Genomic DNA, 20778 nt, shown 5'->3' with positions numbered 1-20778 from the left:
TATTAAGTAGCTCTGTCTCTGAGCTGCCAACACATTCACCTTCAAGATGATCTTTATCAAGACAAAATACTTTTATAAGAATCAGGTATGCCAAAAATATTACTTTAGTGGAAATCTGCTTGTATCTCTACAGCTTAGTTAAATTTAAAAAATTTAAGAGCTCAGGTCTCTAAAACTCCTCTTACTGTCTACCACCTTTTAAACTATATGTTATATATATATAGTTTTCAGAATATTGAGTAAGATAGTTATTTACACGTGATTTATTCTGCTAATGGCGAAGTTAGATTCTGGTAGTTGAGAATCTTTCTTTTATTGTAGGAAGGTTGGTTGTTCTTTGATCAATTGTGTTATGGGGATTTTTTGTGGTACATGTGTTAGACTATTTGTGTTCACCTTCAAGCACATTAGCAAAAATCTCTGACATCTGAGGTGCGAGCTTGTAGGAACAAATGTCACAAAATGTCTGTGTGTCCTCTTCTGGAGCTCAGAAGAGGACATTCACTGGTTTCTGCAAGCAGAAGAAAGGATTATCAAGACTCTGAAAATAAGCTCAGTTACAAGAAACTGATCTGTAAGACCTGCTAGCACCATTCTTACTGGTATTTAGCTTTTCCAGTAATTAAAGGATAGTTGGTTGCCCTACAGGAAGAGCTGGGGGATGGTTTGATTTTGATTTTTGTTTATACAGAAGGTTTATTTATGGATTGATAAATACAATATCCAGTCTCACTGGGACAATAAGGCACAACTGTAGGTTACAACTATAGTGTCAGAAGACAGCAACACCTACTTCTAAGCAAATCACAAAGCTACAAGCAATTTTTACTTTTCATTAGTACTGTTACATTCCTATTTTACATGAGGCAGTTATAAAAGTATAATGTTTCTTTCTCATACAGAATAGAGCTTTTTAATTTACATTTCTTTCTGGAACTGTGCTGCACTCTGCAAAACTATGAAGTGCAACATTTTACTTTTGAATTTCTTTATTTATAACAAATCAAAAATCCTTCAGAGACTTGCATGTTATTTTTCAACGAAAGTGATGATTGAAGGAACTGAGAAAAAAGGAAATGCACATTTAACAGTAGTTTTGAGACCGGTAAGTATTTATAGAAACGTTAACACATGACAGAGAAGCAGTTATAACACCGATTCTTCAACAAACAAGCTCCCAGGATTTTTTGGTTTTATTGGAAGTATCTCCCAGATTGTGGAATGCTCCAGCTGAACTACACGAGATCATTTGTCAATCTAGCCACAGAAAATTGTTACTATTGAACCTTCAAGGATTCCGATCTCTTTAATTTATCATCGTTACATTAATAGTGTTAATCATCTTACACTTGCAAAGAGATTTGTATAGAAATACATTCTGAAATATTTGGGATAATATGATCTTTCCCAAATTGTATTCTTATACCAGAGCTTTCTTAAATACAGCTACCACCCTCAACACAAATATAACAGACTAGGACTTTCATACTGGAAAATATAAATAATTACTCATTATGCAGGCCACTATAATTGGGGAAAAAACCCTATAAAATCAAGTTTCACAATTTCGTGTTTCACGACACTGTTACCAGGGGCAGTTACAGAACTACAAATCCAGATTTTAGCACGACTGGTTTTCTTGCATTTTGTACACTGGTACACAAATTTACACTTTCAGAAGCAAAACCACCCTGATGAGGGGAGGGATCTTAGACGAAAACAATCTGGAGAGGACACTTCATGGTCCACCAGCTGTCAAGCCTGCAAGCTATGCAAAGGAAAGAAACAAGTTTCTGCCTCTGCTGCTAGAACAGTTCAAGTGACATAGTGCAGATTTCCTATTCCTTTTGAGAATACCACAACCTGTCCCAGAAAATCTACCACCATAGATTCTACTATTGTCCCCGAGAATTCATTCCACAAAGAACAAAATCTATTCACAGTACTTTAAAGTACTCTTGGCTATCATCATGCATTTGTGCTAGTTGTACAATGCAGCCATAGAAATTGAGAAGTTCTCAAGTAAAAGGCAGACTTAGAAGCACTGAAGAAACAAGTCTGCATGTAAAGAGCCAAATGGGAAAGGGGCAAAAATACAATACTTTTTAAAAAAAGGCAGCTGTAATGTGGCAAAAGTGAATTATCAATGCACCTAGTATTTGAGTAGATGCTTGTCTCTGAAATGTTTCAGAGGGCACTTCTGTGGCACGTTCCTGTTTTTCTATTCTCAGATTCAGAGCTCAGAAGAATCAGTTTGTAGATTAAACAGTAGTGTTTAAGGAGAGACATTTTTACTAAAACGGTAGTGCAGAAGGAGACAAGAAAAAGGGCAAAAAACCCAGCATGGACAGCATTAAAAAAAGCTCCTTTTCCAAGTTGCATGGTAGCCATTTCCCTTCGTTCCTGTTGCACAGGGAATGTTCACATTGGTAGAACAAATCAGGGAGGGGTTGGAGATGTACTGTATATGCACCAGTAGCAATGCTCTGGGGTATGGTGCTAAGGAGAAAATGAAGTTCTATTCATTACATAGTTGGAGTAGAAAGGAATAGGCTCTCCATCCATCAGTGAAGGAATCGAATGCTCATTTTCTGCTCTACATCCACCTTCTCCAAAACCTGCAATAAAATTGAGAAACAGCTACTTAAGTTACTGTACATCTCTCCTACAAGGTTTCTTATTCTAGTAGTGAGGGAATGGGCAGGAACGTGGGATGTCTTCAATTCAGCATGCCAGTCCTTCATCTAGATGGAGACTGCTGTTTCTCATTGTGGGCTAAGGTCCATCCAAGGGAAGGAACTTAGCCATCAAAGCCACAAGAAGGCCAATCAAAATGTAACTCGTGTGGTTTCAGTCTGCCAACAGCACAGAAAGGCCTGGATTTCCAAAACTAGACTGTGTAGCATAATGTCCAGCCAGGAAACACAAGGGAGAATGGAGTATAGAAAGGGATTTGAGCAATCATTGAAGAGCAAAATCAAGACCAGAGCACCACTAATGTAGATCATTGTAAAACTGGGGTGGCAAATTCATTCACTAAATTGCTATTAACACTGAGGCATGAAGACATTACTCTGCTCCAGGCTATTTCAGGCAGCAGACTTCAGTGCTCCAAGATGAAAGTAATTTATGTTTGATGAGACCTCTGGAAGTCTTTCAGTCCAATCCCTCAATTCCTACTTAAAGCAGGGCCTACTGAATCAGGTTGCTCAGGGCTTTGTCCTGGTTAAGCTTTAAGTATGTCCAAGGAAGAAAGTTCTACATCTTTCAGAAGCTACGACCATCCTCCTCGTAAAATGTTTTCCTTGGAGCAAACCACAATTTCCCATGTTGCAACTTGTTTCTGTTGCCTTTTTGTTATCTCCAAGCCTAGTTCCTCTTGTCAATAGTATCCCCTTAGATAGGTGAAATTACTCTGCTACAGGATAACTTTCTCCACTGACTATCTAAAATGGCTCCCTACTATTACCTATTTCAGACTATCACAACATGTAATTCAAAGTACCAGAGCTAGGACCTTGAATACCAGTATTAGTTGTGTTGCTAGCAGATGAAATCTACCCGTGAAAGCTGATCAGTGCTATTACAGCAGAAGAATTAACCTGTTCTAACTGTGATAGTCAGGTTACTTGCGTAGAAAGAAGCTGCAAAACAAAAAGTGAAAGTTCTTCAGTATATTCAGGGCTGTAGCTTTAATTAAGAGTATAAAGAAATATGTGGACTAATTATTAGCACCCTGACAGTATTAAAAAACCAAAACATGACTAATAAAGGGATTAAAAAGCTAGCAGGCGGCTTTGCCCAAATGCAGGCACAACTATTTCAATGACTTCCTCTCTGTTCCCATTTGCATTTGTCTGAACGATTTGCTCATTACTGAGCAGCTTCACTTAGTCATTAAAAACATAGTTTACAAACCTTTACAAATTCTGCAAAGGAGATGGCACTATCTCCATCTTGATCAGCTTCCTGGATTGTCCTGTCAGCAATGCTGCCCAGCTGTTCATCAGAAATATTTACACCAACCATCATCCGTAATACCTGTAGCATACAAAATAACCATCACTGACATAGGAACAGAAGCATTCTTAGTGTTTTCTTTTTATGTGTACTGTCAAAATAACACCACACAAGATTTTTCACTGAATTAATTTCTAGCCAGACTTCTGTTGTCCTTTGTACATCAAGTCTTTCAGGAAATACAGGTATCTTTTGCAGCCACCACTGACAAAGAATCCCACTTTTTCACTAGGCAGCAGGAAAAGGCAGAAGCAAGAGAAAATTTTTGGAACTAGGAATGAGTAATTTTGTCCAATGCTTCTACTTTTTCCCCCAGAAAACATACCAGCATTTGATTGAGTATCTGCTGTTTGAGATGTTTGCCTACAGGAATCTTGAAGGCACATGGTCCAGTGCCTGAACGTTACCCTCCACATTCAGTAAAGCATTTTCTGAGCAGATAGAAGAGGGCAGTTCCAGTCAAAAGCAATCCTTTTCTTACATCAGGAACCACAAATTGCCATGTGTGCTTCCCAGGATTAGTAGCATGTAATTACTCCTAGCACAAGCCTAGTTTCATACATATGCAGAACTGATGAACTTTGATTACCTTTGCTGCAATTTCAAGAAGTTTTATTGTGTACAGAGGATGCACAGAGGATCAGGCAAACAACCTAATCCACCTCAGTGACTGTCCTTTTGAAATCCTTTTAGAAGCACCTTTGAAAGTTACAGAAGGTAGTTTTTAAGGAGCTTAGTATATTTGTTGAGTGTTTAGGTGCCACTAGCAAAGTATCTGCCTAGCCTACCAAATAAGAATAAATTCCCATACTATATTTAAAGCTTTAAGGCAGAGGTAAGCAAAGCCACCACATTACTCCAGCAGCTCTTTTGAGAAAACCGTTGCAACTCCCCTCTTCTAAGTGGGTATGAAGTGACAGAGATCATCATGACTGAGTCATTCAAATCAGCCCTGTACTATTTACCTGGAGAAGCTCATCCCTGGAAATTTTGTCATCTTTATCTAGATCATATAATCGAAAGGCAACTATAGATAAGAAAGAAAGAGAAGAAACAGTTAAATTCAAGTGATGTTATTTATATTCATAATAATAGATGTATCTGCAAGAAAACCAACAAACTAAGTACTTGTAAATTATTTTAAGAGAATTAGCTTAGAATTTTAATTCACCATAAAACTCATCCTCAGTTCCATAAAGTATTGTTAGTACACACAGGAACAGCATTACTGCCAATAATGGAAAATTTTTTTGTTCACTAGCACTCTGCTTGCAGGATATTTCCTAAAAACCTCATGTCATGGAAGAATAATTATCACTAGGATACATTCAGACCTTTAATTTCAGAGCCAACCATTTTTACATGATCATTCCTTCTTTTTGACTATATTCTGGATGAGACATGACAAATTTTAAGTGTGAGGACTGTTGCAAACTTTGATTAGCAAGAAAGAGCATTCTGCTCATAAACTGTAGGCAGATATCCAATACTTGGGAAAGTACTCAGCTGAAGGTGGGGAAAAAAAGCAGAATTATATGGAAGTACTGGAAAAATAAGCATAAACACTTATTCATGTATGGGATGTGGCTTCTAAATCTGAAATAATTTTGATACAAACCATTTTGAAACACACTTCTGTTATGAGACATCTTGCAAAGTATGTATATTACTCAAGAGTCAACTAATTCCACCAAATTCTAATAAAACAATGGCTCAATTGCTGACATTCTGAACAGATAAGGTTCCAAGTAAGCTTTTCAAAAGATTAGGCATTAGAAGAGATCATTCCACAGGAAATAACTGTGCGGGAAATCTCAAGCCACTTCCCTCCAATCCTAAGGGGGAAAAAAAACCCCAACCCAACCAAAAAGAAGATGGAAAAATAATTGATTCTATAGGAAGGTTCATATTTCTTACAGTGGAGCTTGTTACTTCTGCTGTTCAGTGGTTCTGGTCCATTCTGGTCTTTGCTCTTTTCATTATCTTCTATGGGTCGGAAGTGGGCTAGTGTCCTCATGAATCCACGGAAATTCACCTGGTCCTCTCTGTGTAAGAATTCAGCGGGTCAGTTTTTGGCATACCTTATACAAGCTCTTCATTTCAGTGAGGAAGACTATTAATATCCAAAGCACCTAGACCATGTGAACTCTTATTCTCACCTCCCCAGGGTTTGGCTGCCTATGCTGTTGCACGCTGGGATTGTGCTGTTACAAAGTATGAAGTGTAAAAAACCAGAAGCTGTGAGAAATCTTACTGAGGGCTCTCCTTCCCTGACCTGCAAAATCTATTTAAGCTGAAGCCCTCACCCTTAACCGTGCCTGAGCTATCTTGCTGATCTGGATTGACTTGATACAGTTTCAGCACTGTCAGACTGGCCGACCTGACTGCAGTCACTGGGCCTGCTCTGCTTTTGTGTTCAGGTGTGTGCCCTTCTTCAGCAAGTACAGCGCCCCTTCCAACTTTGCTGTCACTCTTGGCCCCTGCCTGTGGGGCTGTCATTGCTCAGTGCTCTCTGACAAAGAGTTCTCTAGTTTCTGTGGGGACCAGCCATGTAAGTACTTCCCAGGATGCCTTGTTTCTGTTCAGTAAACCCTGCCTGGTTTTAGCTGTTATTATGACTTGATCAGACAATCCAACCTTCATCAATCAGTAGTAGCAACTGTGTTCAAGAGATTCCATAGGACAATCCAGAGAGGCATAATGAAGAGAGACAATATTGAAAATTTGATCATCTCTTTGGATTTGTGTTACAAGTGTCAAAATCTATGTCTAAATGTAATAAAAACCTAAAATCAACCAACCAAAAGACAATGTAATAACAATGGTACAGTTACTATATCAGATACAGTAAGACCAAATTAGTTAATTGTAATGCTGCTTTGCACAGAATAGTGTTGATACAAGTTTGCTTTAAGAACCAAATTCTATACACGGCCAGGAATTTCTTCCTAAGTGTTCAGTAGTTTAAGAAGAAGAGTGGAAAACTGTGACAGGAGCCTGAGTTTGTCAATAAATAAAGCCCAAAAAAGTCTTGTAAAGTTGTAAAGTATTTCTCATTAAGAGAATTAAAATATGCTGAGGAAATTATGTACCCACATACACTTCATGGCAAGTTTGAAGTATTCAGGTATTAGTCAATCCAAATTCTGTGCTTTAACTATCAGCATTTCACTTCTATGAAAACTTCTGACAAACCACAAATTTTGGGCATGCTCATAAATTCAGTTTGTTGAAACTCACCCTTCTGGAAAGAAGGCATTGATAATTCTGTCTCCGAGTGGATTGATGGCAAGCTCTGGAATCCGCTGGAAATCTTCACGGCTAAGGAAAGCAAGAACACAACCAGTCAGCATAAAGTTGAAGTCAGAGAAGTTGCTTAAAAAGAATTTACAGTAAAACATCAGTGGAATCCTATTTCTGCAGCAAGACATTTGGTGATTTTGAAAATACAACTTTTTTAATCATGTTTTCTTTATGACTAATGGCAAAATAAAAGACAATGCTAAACCTGTATTGCATTACAAACTAGCAGTGCTCATTTATCATGTTAACAACATTTCTCAGACACTAACATCATTTGTGCTAGAAACTTCACTGTAATGATGCCAACTAGTTTGCAATATAAGAAAAGGAAAGCTTCTGAAGTTGTTTTGAAAGAAATTCTGGCTCAATGAAAATATTCATTGGAGTTTTTAAATACTTATTTTGGTACTTAATCATATGAGTTGTCATGACTTTTCTAGACTGCCTTATTTCAGATTCTGGAAGAATACCATACTTCTTTAAGCATACTGTATGTCATTAGCCTGTTCTGATAGATTTTTTTTGTTTGTTTATGCAATAAATCTTATTATAAATACCAAATTTCAGATTATTTTCGCTTCAACCAAGCAGTATTCCTCTTTTAAACTAGCAATGTTACACTTTTACAGGTACCTGTACACCAGATATAATTTCACCAGTACAGGCAAACACTCACTGCTCTTGCCAGCCATTCTATTTTCTAGTCATGATTATTTGTACACAGCACAATATAAACACAGCTATGCTTACACTATTATTCTTCTGATCTGAAAGACATCATGAGCTGTACTGCATACACATTTTAGAACAGTATGACATGAACACAGGCTTAATTCTCCTATTAGAATTGCACTAAGATTTTCTCTTTTCTTTCAACCTGACAGACTGTCAGTGACAGCAGAGTGGGTAATCTTGGTGTGACCAAGGCAAACACACCAAATGTATCTTAGTGAGCAGGTTTGCTTGGTTTGTTTTTCCTTACAACAGAAAACAGCAACTTATCAGTTAGTTCAAGATGCACTTCATAATCATCTAGATTTTAAACTGCAAACAGCAAGGGGGTTAAATTTGCACCCTGCTCTGTCTGGATGTGTAACTTAACGTTTCCTGCCCAATCTCCAGAAATACTGGCAGTTCCCTTCAAGCCAAATGCAGTCTTGCTGGTTTTGAAATTGAGGTCAAAGTCTCAAACTTGATTACTGAATTTTCAAAACTATGCTCACTAACTAAACTGGCAACAAGGTCTGACTCATGGCATCATTAAACCAAAAACTTGGCTTAGTAAAGTAAACACAACCAAATTTTGAGATAATTTAAATATAAAAGCCTTTTATATTGCTGTGATATTAAAGGGTAAAAAAGAAATTGGCTGACTTTACCACCAGTCTAGCTTGGGAAAGGCAGAGAAGCAAAATGTTCTAGTTTTAAATGTATTCTAAAGCACTTTTTGCACCCAGTCACCACCACAGCACTGTTAAGAATCCTTATTACAGTGCATCTGGTTAAACTGTCTGAACTTCTAACAGAGTGACCTGACCATATTTTTAAGTTATCCCAGCAAACTTCTCTGACCAGGTCCCGTGTTATTTTTAATAGGCAAAGTTAACATCTGTTTAGCATGATCAACTTGTTACCAGGCCCTTCAGGACTGCAGCATTTTAAGCTATTGCCGAAGGGCAAAGTATGCATTAATGATTTAAGCAGGAGATGCAGTGTTGTGGAAAGCCTATGTCCTAATAACAGTATTTTAACAGCAGAACTTCAATGTCAATGCTAACTTTATAACCTAAAAGCAGCAGCTGCTCTCTCTTCCATGTAGACCAAAATCCTAATCCTTCAGAAACTTTTACTTGCATATAATGACTTTTTAGTATTCAGCCTCCAGTGATTCTGTTTTCTAACAGGAGATTAACAATTAACCACAAATAATTCCCTGGTTTCAAATCTATTTGTCCTGTCATTATCAGGGTTGCAGTAGAGCACTTTTGCTTATTAAGAGCACATTACTGAGTGAGTGTTATAACTGAAATAGCTGCAACAGCCATAAAAGCAAATGAATGTGAGGCAAGTTATTCTCACTTTATAAAGCTAAGCTTTCCTGCAGTCATTAGGGACCAACTTCACCTGGCTGAAGCTGGCACTTACATGAAATTTAATACCCTCTACTTCTTCTGTGTTCATGGGCAACAAGGCTCCTCTAAGGTATCCTTACATGAACCTGGCTCTTATGAAATCTTTGCTTAAATGCAACAGGCAAAGCCACCTTTAATTGCATGTGGACATTATGTAGGCCAACCATTTAATACATACGCCAGTGTATTCACAATTAGATGTCATTTGCAGCTAAGAATTTCTAGAGTCTAAGCAAGACAAGTGTTCCTAAGCATGAGTATTCTCTCCAAGACACAGAGCAGATCCCTACTGTAAAGGTAGTTCTGCCTGATTCTAAAGACTGCAAAAAGCCTACAAGACCCTTTTTTTCCTTCTGTTTCTGGTTGTTCATTCTCCTGTTACTTCTAGATGTTAGCAAAACGCTGTTCGATTTGTTCAGGGTGACAGGGATGAGGAGGGGTATCTAGAGCTGAGGGAAAGTAAAATAATGGAAAGGAAAAAACTCCCATATATATGAGCATCAGAAGTGGTAGAGGAAAGAAAAGATGCCCAGACTATACAGGTAACAAGAAATGACTTGAAGAAGGGAAATAACTAAAAGCAGTAAGGCGTATTATGCAAATTAGTCAAAAATATTTAAGAGCTTACTGCTGAAGAGGTTCCATTGCTCCATTCCCTTTGCTAGCATCAGCTTTGCATTCATCTAACCTTTTGATGGTCTAATGTATCCCCTATAAAAAACTCCCTACCTTCCCCCTCTCCAATTAGCTTTCTGTTGAATTCACAACTTGAGGCAGTTCAAAAAAGTCTAAGAGCACCACAGCTGACAATGAGGTGCTGGCAGCCTGGAGAAGTTATGGGGAAAGAATACCAATATCCCCGCCCTTCAGGATTGTGTCATCCATCTCATCTAACTCCATCCTTACGCATGCTCTATGCAAATGTTAAAAGTTGCTTAACTATCACAGCACTAATTGGTTCATAAATGTAAGGCCAAGGAGTATGTAAAAAGCTGATAATTAGATGAGCAATAAGGAAGGGAAGAAAAAAGGCAGCATGCATAAAGTGTGGTTGAAGATGCAAGTATAGACTATTCTTGTACCCTGTCTTTTCCAATCCAAACCCATATCCTTCCTGTCTTTTCTATTTTAGATAAAGCTAAAAATGCTTTGCATTTGCTTGAGCAAAAGTAAAGAATTCCACATTCACAGAGCTAGCTTTTACGTTTTGCAATCTTGAAGTATCTGTTTTAACTACTAAGACCAAGCCTGACATCTTTCCAGACCCAGATGGTTCAGTCAGCTGACAAAGACTGACAGATGGGCTGGCTGGCTCATGTTACCCTTCTCTCAGGATCAGAGGCTTTCTGAAGTTCTCCAGAAGACATGTGTGAACAGCTTTCATAAACACAAGACATGTATAAACAGCTCAGTGTGTCTATTCTCTGTAGCTACCAGCTTTCAGATCCTTCCTTCTTCTATGCTTACCAGGCTATATCAATTACTGTACAGTAAAAACCACTTCTCAAGTGCTTAACCTGTCTTTTCCCCAGTGCCCGAGAAACTACTGTTAAGGGGAGGTTCCATACAAAAGTTACAGGCAAAGATTGCAGTGTACATAAGTACCTCCTTTTACAGCTCTCTATATGTCTGTCTAGAGCTACTTACTAGTTGATAAGCTTTGGAACAAAGGTATTCTTGTGTGGTGTACGCTGCAGTACCAGCCCAACAGGAAGACTCACTAAGCAATCACATACTTGCCCTGTTCATGCTATACTATTTCCCCATATTGGAAATCAGCATGTAAGTGAGGAAACATGCACTCTTTTCCTCCTGAGCTATAGTTAGGATGTAAACTGAACAAGTATATTCCAGATTTCACAATTTAGATGTAGCTATGGACAACCAAGGGTATCAATCTTTTGTTTTGACAACTCTGCATGTCACAATATTTAAATCAAAGGTGACAAAAGAATTTTCAAGAACAGTTTTGTCTTGTCTTTTCCAACATGGTTTTGTTTAGAAAACTCATTTTGTTTAGAAAAAGTGAAGCTAAGGAAAATTACAAAATTTTTCTACACTTTTAAAGAAAGGTGAAGGTAAACCTGATATTTTTATCTTTACAGGTAAAAATGGCTGTAGTCACTTAGAGAATAAATATGTGAGGGGGAAAAAAGGAAGCAAAAACCAAAAACTTTTTGAAGACCAAGCTTTGTCTTTATCAATAACCATCTCTAATATTTCATTTCTGTAACTCTTTAAAAACAAAGTACCTTGAAATTGCACATAAGTACACTGGATAGAAATATCTGGCTATGAAAGATTTCTGCTTTTGATTATAGTTCCAGAACTACCAGGATTAATCATCATCTATCAGATTTTCTGTACAAAGTACTCTTTACTTTGCCCTTCTTCAGAAATGTGGTACACATTTAAAGATTTATTTCATGCCATAAAGAACTGACTGACATTTCTTTTCCTAATCATGGTCACATGAGTGATTTTGTCATGTTTGATTTGTAAATCAAAGGTGCAAGTCATCCTTACGGAAACAATAAATCTTGCTCACAGGAAACAAACGGAAGACATACCCTCTAAACTGTTTGGTGGTAGTAAGCAAGTGATAACTTCTTCTTACTTGTCTTAAAGCATCAAGTTCTCTTTGATCCGTATCTCAGAAACCAACATCTATGACCTTCCAAGCTGTAGTTCTTGCTCTCTCCTGAATCTATTTTTCAGGAAGTAGTTATCTATTACTTAAACTTACAAAACCACATTTTGAGAGTACCAGAACAAGTTTAAAAAATTGAATGCCACTCTTAAGTCAGACATGTTTGAGAGTGGGCTGTGCTTAGGGGGCAAGACTGCAAGTCAAGGGATCGTAATACACACGGTTGCTAGGATTTCCCAAACAACCTCCACTTCCTTTCCTAAGTACTACATGATTATCAACAATGGAAGTCTGCCTCCTCCTGATGCATAATACCATGAAACTAAGCATTGTGCAACAGACATTCATAGCATATTTAATCAATTACTCCTCTTACATAAACTGAGTACAATCACTTTGACATTTATACAAACCTTACGGATTCAGTAAGTGAATTTAGTGTTGGAGAACATGCAAGAGACGAGGAAGAGCACATCCTAGGTTCAAATTGTGCTAGACTAATTCAGTAGCCATCACCTTTATTCATCAATGAATATTAAATTCACATATAAAGTTTGAAAAGGCTGTTAATGTTCTTTTCAAAATAATTTTAAACATAAGGAGTATTAACCTTATCCACAATCTCATCAGTTGATCTCCGCATCAGAATTGCCAATGCTACAATTTAAATGCATTGGTTTAAGTGTCAGAGCGGGCTTTTGGAAGTTCCTGCATATCGTATCTCAAGCCAATTTTTTACGTGCACAATCCATTTAGTCATCCCTTCAGCTATGCAAGTCTAGATATTAGCAGTACAGCCACAGTCCAAATCACTGGAGTCAATCAGCCTCAAAACCTACACAAAAGGCAAAAAGGGAAGGAGAGTATTTTTAACCCAAAATAATCACTCTGTAGTCCTGTTTACCATACAATTCCACATCCAATTACATAAATGCTGAGAAGTCAGCAATTCGTGGCACCAGAAGGAACTGCGCATTTCCTTCAGGAAAGGAAACTGCAGTAAGCCCAAAGTACTGCCAAAGACCATGTATCTTACAACTTGCCACTTTGATCTTTTAAGAGGTGATTCCAGCATTACAGTTAGGTTGGTTTAAAGGTAGGCCTATAGCTTTTCTGGGTTTATAGTGCATCCTGCAGTCATATTTTACAAGATCACATACAAAACCTCAGGTGATGCCTGAATCACTGAATTTGACTGGGATAGAGCTGCTATGAAAGAAATTAACTCTGTAAGAGCCAGATCTCATGTTATGCTACAACGATGTCCCTTTCTCCTTCCTACTCTCTCCTGCATTCTTCTCCAGCTTTCCTGTGCCACTGTGGCTATACGGTGAATGGGAAACAAAATTCATGAGAGCAGGAAAGGCAGGGAATGACAGCAGGCAGGGATATATTTTAACAGGCCATCATCTCACCAGAGTTTACCTTTTGGTTGGGAATAGTATTTTCTAGCAGACTTGGTCCATCAAAATTAAAAATATTTTGCAGATAAAGTTAAAGAGTCATCTTTATTTAATTGACTAAACTGTTAGAAACCAGTTTACTTCTGTAGCTTTCGAATTGTAGATAGGAAACAAACACTAAAGATCTTAGAATGTTCTGCACTACCACTTTAAATAACAGAATGTTTGTTTAGTCACAATGACTTGGTTCCAGCTCTTTTTTTATTTTTAAGCATACTAATAGATATGGGTGTTCAACAAGAGGTGCAAAATTAAATATAGTAAATGGATTGCAGATCCAAGTGTTGCTTTAAGACACTGGATATCAGAGACAAGTATAGATCTTTTTTCTTATGAAAGCCAGGATAAAGATGACACAGCAGAACCATTCTTGTATTAAATAGTAGAAGCAACATAAAAAGAAAGGTAAGAAATAACAATCTAAAAGTGTTGTTTCACAATTCTGAACATTTTTATAAGACTCTGAATACCAAATCTGAACTTTCTCCTATTAACTACTACAAACCTTCAACACAACAGTAAAGACAGTTGGTACTTAGAGCACCTCAGCTCAACAAATTAGACCTTTCATGTAGACAGTAGCTATGAAAAAACTTGTTACAATAGCCTCAGTGATTTACTAATGAGAAAAACAGGCAGACATCCTGCAACAGCAAGCCACCAATACAGATGTGCCAATGCAAGTACAGCGGAATGAATTACCCACCTAAGAGTGCCATTTTCTCCTTTGTCCAGGCTGGTGAAGCGACTGTAGAGGCGGGTGATTTGACTGTGGGAGACTGAAGAAAAAAAGAAAGATGACAAATTAGCATGTCAATGATTCCTCATAGGAGAAGACCTCTGAACTTCGCTGTTGCCAGAAGCTGTATTCAAAAAAAGAGTTCACGTAGAACCAGTTACATTGAAAGCACATGACAAGGAGCATTTAGGGACTTTATGAGCTATAAATCACAGCTTAATAGTCAAGAATCCACAAATTAGCTCATTCTTCAAAAATCTGTCTAACTCGGTCTTCTACCCATTTCTATTTTTTATCTTTAACAATTTTTGGTTATTTGACTCAGTAAACGTCAATTAAAAAAAAAAAAAAAACTTGATTCACAGTTCCACTTTATTTCCTTTAATTCCTTTACAGCTAGAAATAATCTGAACAAAGCCTACACTGATAACCTCTATATCACTCATGACACTAAAGACCCCTGCTATAGAATCTTTCCTTAACTTTTGCTTATCTCTACTCCCATTGTCTGTTTTCCACCTAAAGACAGAAAGTGAGCTCAGTTTCTCTGCATCTGGCAAGTGGTCAGAAAGGCTTTAATTTTTACTTTACTTTTCTTCCTTTACAGGACTGCTGAAATCTGAACATTTTGGGGTTCATAGAATAAGAGAATAACCTGACTTGGAAGAGACCCAGAAGGATCATTTTTCTTCAGCTCCTGACCCTGCACAGCACCATCCTCATGTGCCTGAGAACACTGTCCAAACATTTAAGGAACTCTGTCAGGCTGGTGCTGTGACCCCTTCCCTGGGAAGCCTGTTCCAGTACCCATTCACTCTCTGGGTGAAGAACTTTGTCCTAATATCCAGCCTAAACTTTCCCTGTCACAGCTTCATGCTTTTCCTTCTGGTCCTATGACTGTTCACCAGAGAGCAGAGATGAGGAACGTTTTGTTCCAGAACTTGGAGCCAAAGATAGATTTATTGTTTTTATTTACTATTAAATCTTTAATAGTATTTTTTAGATCATGCATTCAACCAGCAACACTTTGGTGCCCAGCCCTCTGTTAAGATCTCTCTGCCTTCGAGGGAGTCAACAGCTCCTCCCAATTTAGTGACACTGGCAAACTTAGTATGCCTTCCAGTCCTGCATCCAAGTTGTTTACAAAGACATTAAGGAGAACATCTCCTTAACATCAAAGATGTTGAGGAGAACAACCAGCCCTGAAATGGAGCCCTGCAGAACCCTACTAGTGACTGGTCACCAGCCTGATGTTACCCCATTCACTGAAACCCTTTGCACCCAACCTGGGTGCCAATTGCTCAGAAAATTAATTTCCAGGTTCTAGGACATGGAATTAAAAATTAAAAAGCCTATTTCTAAAGAAATTTGAGAAGGAGTTGAGCTATAAAGCAAGCAGAAAGTTATTGCAGACTTGAAATCTGCACTTTGAAACATAAATTACAAAGGCAATATTAAGTTCAGCATAACTGTGTCAACATTACCAAGGTACTAGACAACCTAAGGTATTAGACAACTAGATCTTTAGTCTGTGATGTGAGTGGGATAAACCTCTATAGAATAGCAATTCCTTTAACACTGAAAGAACACTTGTCCTGGTTTCAGCTGGGAGTTCATTTTCTTCTTAGTAACTGGTACAGTGCTGTGGTTTCTGGATTTCATAGGAGAGTAACGATGACAACACACTGTTGTTTTGGCTGTTGCTAGGTAGAGCTTACCCTAAGCCAAGGGCTTCTCAGCTTCCCAGGCTCTGCCAGTGAGGAGGTGCACAAAAAGCTGAGAGGGAGCACAGCCAGAACAGCTGATCTGAACAGGCCAAAGGGATCTTCTGATCTTCACAGAACATCATTTCCGGTGTATACAATTCTGGAGGGGATTGGCCAGGAGGGGCCAATTGCAGTCTGGGGACAGGCTGGGCATTGGTCGACAGGAGGTGAACAGTACTGTACTATGTACAGTACTTGTACTGTGCTTCATTTGTCTTTCTTGGGTGTTATTTCTCATTCATTACAATTAGTATTAGCATTGTTATTATTGACATTTTAAAATTTATTATTATATTTTACTTTATTTCAATTATTAAACTTTTTATCTCAACCCATGGGTTTTACCTCCCCTCTCCCCGAGCTTCTACCCTGACCCTGACAGGGACTAAGGAAGCATCTGTGTGGTACTTAAGTTGCCAGCTGAGGTTAAACCACAAGGCCCTACAGTAGATCTTGGCTTTTCAGTATCTTCTGATAAATTTAATAAATACATGAAATAAGATTGATTGACTGTTAATGTGTATTCAGTAAAGATGTGATTGTCTACAATGTTAAACTAGGACTTACTGTAATTCTCAGATTAAATAGTTTAAAAAGCCTTCACCAGGACATGCACAATGCTTCTCTTACTTGCTCAAACTTATTTGGGAAGAAGTTGCACACTAGCTGTTTGATCTGTGACAAGTGAGGCAGGTTTCTTTTCAGGTTTGTTTTTTCTTTCTCCAGGCTATTTATTTGTTTAGGTTCAACAGTTCTCTCCTTTAGCACGACCTGCCAGCAACTGGGTTTTCAAACACATCCCCCCCCCCCCCCGCCTTTTTGTCTCCTCAGCGACTTGCATTCTTTGCATAGGATTGGGCAATTTGTTCAGTTTCACCTCAGGCAACTTCTCTACGATAAGACTGGGCAGCTTGCTCACTTCCAAGTTAAGCAACACACACAGAGAAAACAAGTACCAGTACTCTAAAGACTTCAACCTTCTGCATTTCTGATTTAATGTTTTAGATACCATAACAACAACTGATGGTGAAAAAAAGAAGGCTAGAGTTAGATCTATTAGAAGTCCCATACTCCCACTCCTCCCTGAAAACAAAGAAGGTGATGAGAATTCTACTCAGCTACCATTCCCAAACTGATGTCAGCATCTCCATTTTTGGAACATCGCTGTACCAGCTAGTATGTGAGAAATAGTCCATAGCTGTTGACAGGAGAAGTGATATTTTCATTAACGTCACTCTAGACAAAAAGCATATCACAGCTCTGTGCAAAAGGAGGATGATTCAGGTTCACCACTGTCTTCTGTCGTAATTTCCTTTTGGCTCTCATCCCTCACAAAAGCTGTGTCACTGGACATTTTTCAGTGCATTTGTAAGCAAAGTAAAGATTCTCCTGAATACCTAGGAGAGTTAAGATCTGCAATTTATGACTGCTTGTAAAGTTATGACTCAAAAGCTACGGTTAAGGCTTAAAATTAGCTGAAACACCATTTTATACTGCTACTCCACTAAGATCCTCCTAAAAATTTAGGGTCAAGACCTTTAAATTAGGAGTTGCTCTCTCTATTTTACTTATGTTAAATCACTGTAAAGCTTTTAGCAATTACATATTCTTGTCTACAACAGTAGCATAAACTCATATAAAAATATATATATACTTGGAAAAATATATAAATATCCATCAGAAAAATCTATTATCTGCTACCATGCAAACATTTTTTCCTCCCAAATTAAGGTATGAGCATTAATTTATTATTAATCCTTAGGCAGAGTGCTTCAAAGCATGGAAACAAAGGGTGTGAACCAAATAGTTTGAATACTGTTACATTCCAACAGCTTTCCAAAAGCTTGCAACAGCATGCAGACAAGCAACATCTTGGGTCTCTCATCTGTTTTTTTGTTTTGTTTTTTTTTTTTTTATAGTTGTTAATGAAATATCAAAGCAATTAGGATGACTTCAAGGTGTTTTCCTGCTCAAATCTCAAAATGTTTAAATGCAAAGCACTTTCCAGACAACACCATGTGAGATTTAGGACTGTCAACTTCAGGCTTCGCACCTGCTGCTGAGAACCTCATGCATTACCTTTGCACATGTCTCTGAACTTACCCTACAAAGTGCTTTTCACTACCACAAAAAAGAGAAGAATTTTAATTCAAGCAAATTTCATTCAAGAGACTGTGTCATTGCTTAGCTTTTGAAAGACTATGCCTCTAGTGTCCTAAAAGACATGTTCTTTATCTGTTCTGCTGAAGAACATTAACATACAGTTTCTCACTCATGTCAGTATCATTAGCTATTCAGTTTTGTGCTACATGAAATTGAGCAGAAGTTATATAATTCCACAGTTGAACTCAATCCAATTGGTTAAGTTGGTTCTACTCAGTACTACACACCTACCCCAAACAAACTGTAGAAAACACATTTCACAGTAAAGAGGCCAAAAAGGAATCTTTGGGAGCACTTATCAGACCACCAGTTCAAGATGGACTTGTAATGCTGCCAGATTTTTTCATGTCTACAAAGTCCCTTTCTCAAACTCTTCAGTAGCTAAAGTACCATCAGCATCAAGTTTCCAACAGACCACAGAAGTCTATTCAGTAACACTACCTTAGCATTCTGCCTGTGAACTTCGATCCAGTTAAGTAGTGTTTGTTTGGGTTTTTTCCCCACCTTGTATAAATATTTTCACCTGTATGAAGTGTATAACAGTGCTAACATCTTGGTGGAATTTTCCATCTACCTAGAGAAATATAAAAAGCAGAGATAAATCACATTCCTAAACTGCAGTTACAGACTGGGGAGAAGAAGAAAATGATTGATAACGTCAATGAGACACACTGTGATGACTTACAAGCAAGCATGAGTCAGAGATTAGCAATGGTTGGTTAACAAAGTGGTATTAATTATAAAATTTACTAGATAAAAACATGGGGAAATGAATGGACATCAGGTCACAAAGCTGAAACCCACCAGTCATAACTTTGATCACCCTCTGATGATACAAGAAGAGCATTCAGAGGCTAACTAGAGTCAAGTGGATTTATTGCTTACAATGCCTATATAGCCATCTAAATGGTATTTATTTAACTATCATGTAAGTAAACTTTAAGGAATAAAACACCACAGACAATAAATCAAGTAGCAGCATGAGGAAAAATGTAAAACCTTCTGGAAAAATATTCCAGATTTGGGGTTTGGATTTTGAAGCATCTTTATAAATGACAGGAGGCTACCTTTACTCCATGATCTTTGTGATTAAAAAGAAAAAAGCCATAGAAAGTTATTGCTGGATAAACAGACTTTGACATTTCTACTTGTTTATCACAGCTTTCCTGTAGAAGGTTTTCATGACAGATGGAAAAAGGATCATGGAAACTATGTTAACTCACTCAGCCTGACACTACACTAGCTCCAGTGCTCTCTTAATCTTCTACTCCTTTCCTGTAGACGCGCATTTTCCTGACACAAATAAACTAACACTTAAGAAGAATATATGGTCTCATTTATATTGGAAAGAAAACCAAAGAAAGCATTTTCAAGTAGCAAGAACAGATCAGAATGTTTACTCAGAAGAAAAATTGGAAAAGCTGGGCACAGCATGTTAACCTGAGAACATTCCTGGAGAAACAAACAGCAAAGTGATACCTATGATGTTATGACCTCTGCTCCCCAGATAGTTAGGAAGGCATCCTGCATTTATTATCATTTAGTGGAACTAAATCATTTCTTATCATTTGCTGGAACTCTCAGGCAGTCATTCTATCAGGCAAATTAACAACACTGGAGTTTCACCTTCTCTAAGGTACTTTATGTTTGTGCAGTATAACTCGATCAAATACTGTAGGGTAAAGTATCTAAATATTAGAGTCCAGCTTAAATAATGCTCACCCCGTTGCTGACTAGTACAGGAATTTCACTTCTTTTTAGTTAATAACACTTATGTCTCGTGAGTTACATTACTTCCTTTAGGGTTTAAATACCACTCAGCATTCATTCTGAATACCCTTACGGCAACTTTAGCATTAACCGATAAAACAAATAACACTTGGGGGAAAAAATTACTATCCAACGACAGTTTCTCTGGGTTAAAAACTGAGAGACACTCCAGCATCAGGCATCAATACATACAACTCTTCAAAACCCAAGGAGTTATCTCTGACCGACTACAATACTGCACACACCAAGAGCACTGCTTCCCTTCTATCCCGCTGGGATCTCGCTGCTGCTACCGGCAGCGGTGGGGGGGAACCGAGAGGCGCTTCCCAGGTTTCCGCGGGCCTGCCACACATGCCCGGCCCCGGGGGCTGCGCTGGCTGGGACCGGGCACTGCCCCGACGCGAACGCCGCGGCCGCGCCGGGCAGGGCCTGTCCAGCCCCAGGGACTGCGAGCGGCCCCGCTCCGGCCGCCGAGCCCGCGTACTGCCCGCCCCGCCCCACTCAGGCCCCCGCACTCACAGCCCGTCTCCTTCTTGATCTCCTCGATCTCCTCGTCCCGCAGCAGAGTGGACGCCCGGGACCCCATCGCCGCCGCTGGGCCCGAGGGGAAGGGAAGGGAGGGGCCGGGGGAAGAGTTACGCAGCCGAAGAGCGGCGACGGCGGTGCCACAGCCGCCCCGGCACAGGCCCGACCGCGGCCGCCCCCTGCACTGAGGCGGAAGGCGAGCGCGCACCGACTGCCGCGGCCCCGCCCGCCGCCTCCGCCCGGCCCG

General features: G+C 38.8%; 1 protein-coding gene across 1 annotated transcript; it reads right to left on the bottom strand.

Annotated features, from left to right (window-relative positions):
• Window positions 1-971: 971 nt before the first annotated feature.
• On the bottom strand, window positions 972-20745 carry CHP1 (calcineurin like EF-hand protein 1). Its single transcript, XM_054634976.2, has 7 exons — window positions 20526-20745; window positions 14275-14347; window positions 7261-7341; window positions 5938-6065; window positions 4986-5047; window positions 3919-4041; window positions 972-2618 (listed from the first exon to the last, which is right to left on the bottom strand). Exons 1-7 carry the CDS (start codon window positions 20590-20592, stop codon window positions 2565-2567), a joined length of 588 nt encoding a protein of 195 aa, XP_054490951.1. The 5' UTR covers window positions 20593-20745; the 3' UTR covers window positions 972-2564.
• Between the last annotated feature and the right edge of the window lie 33 nt (window positions 20746-20778).

Source organism: Agelaius phoeniceus, chromosome 6 (genome assembly GCF_051311805.1).
Source record: "Agelaius phoeniceus isolate bAgePho1 chromosome 6, bAgePho1.hap1, whole genome shotgun sequence".
NCBI lineage: Eukaryota > Metazoa > Chordata > Aves > Passeriformes > Icteridae > Agelaius > Agelaius phoeniceus.
The sequence above is the reverse complement of the archived record's forward strand: the minus strand, read 5'-3'. Positions and strand labels throughout refer to the sequence as shown.

Coding starts and splice junctions, on each gene's coding strand:
- CHP1 (XM_054634976.2), bottom strand. CDS start 20,592: ATGGGGTCCCGGGCGTCCACTCTGCTGCGGGACGAGGAGATCGAGGAG. Junction 7,342..14,274: donor GGAGAAAATGGCACTCTTAG/GTGGGTAATTCA, acceptor TGCTTTCCTTAG/CCGTGAAGATTTCCAGCGGA. Junction 6,066..7,260: donor AATGCCTTCTTTCCAGAAGG/GTGAGTTTCAAC, acceptor ATTCTTACACAG/AGAGGACCAGGTGAATTTCC.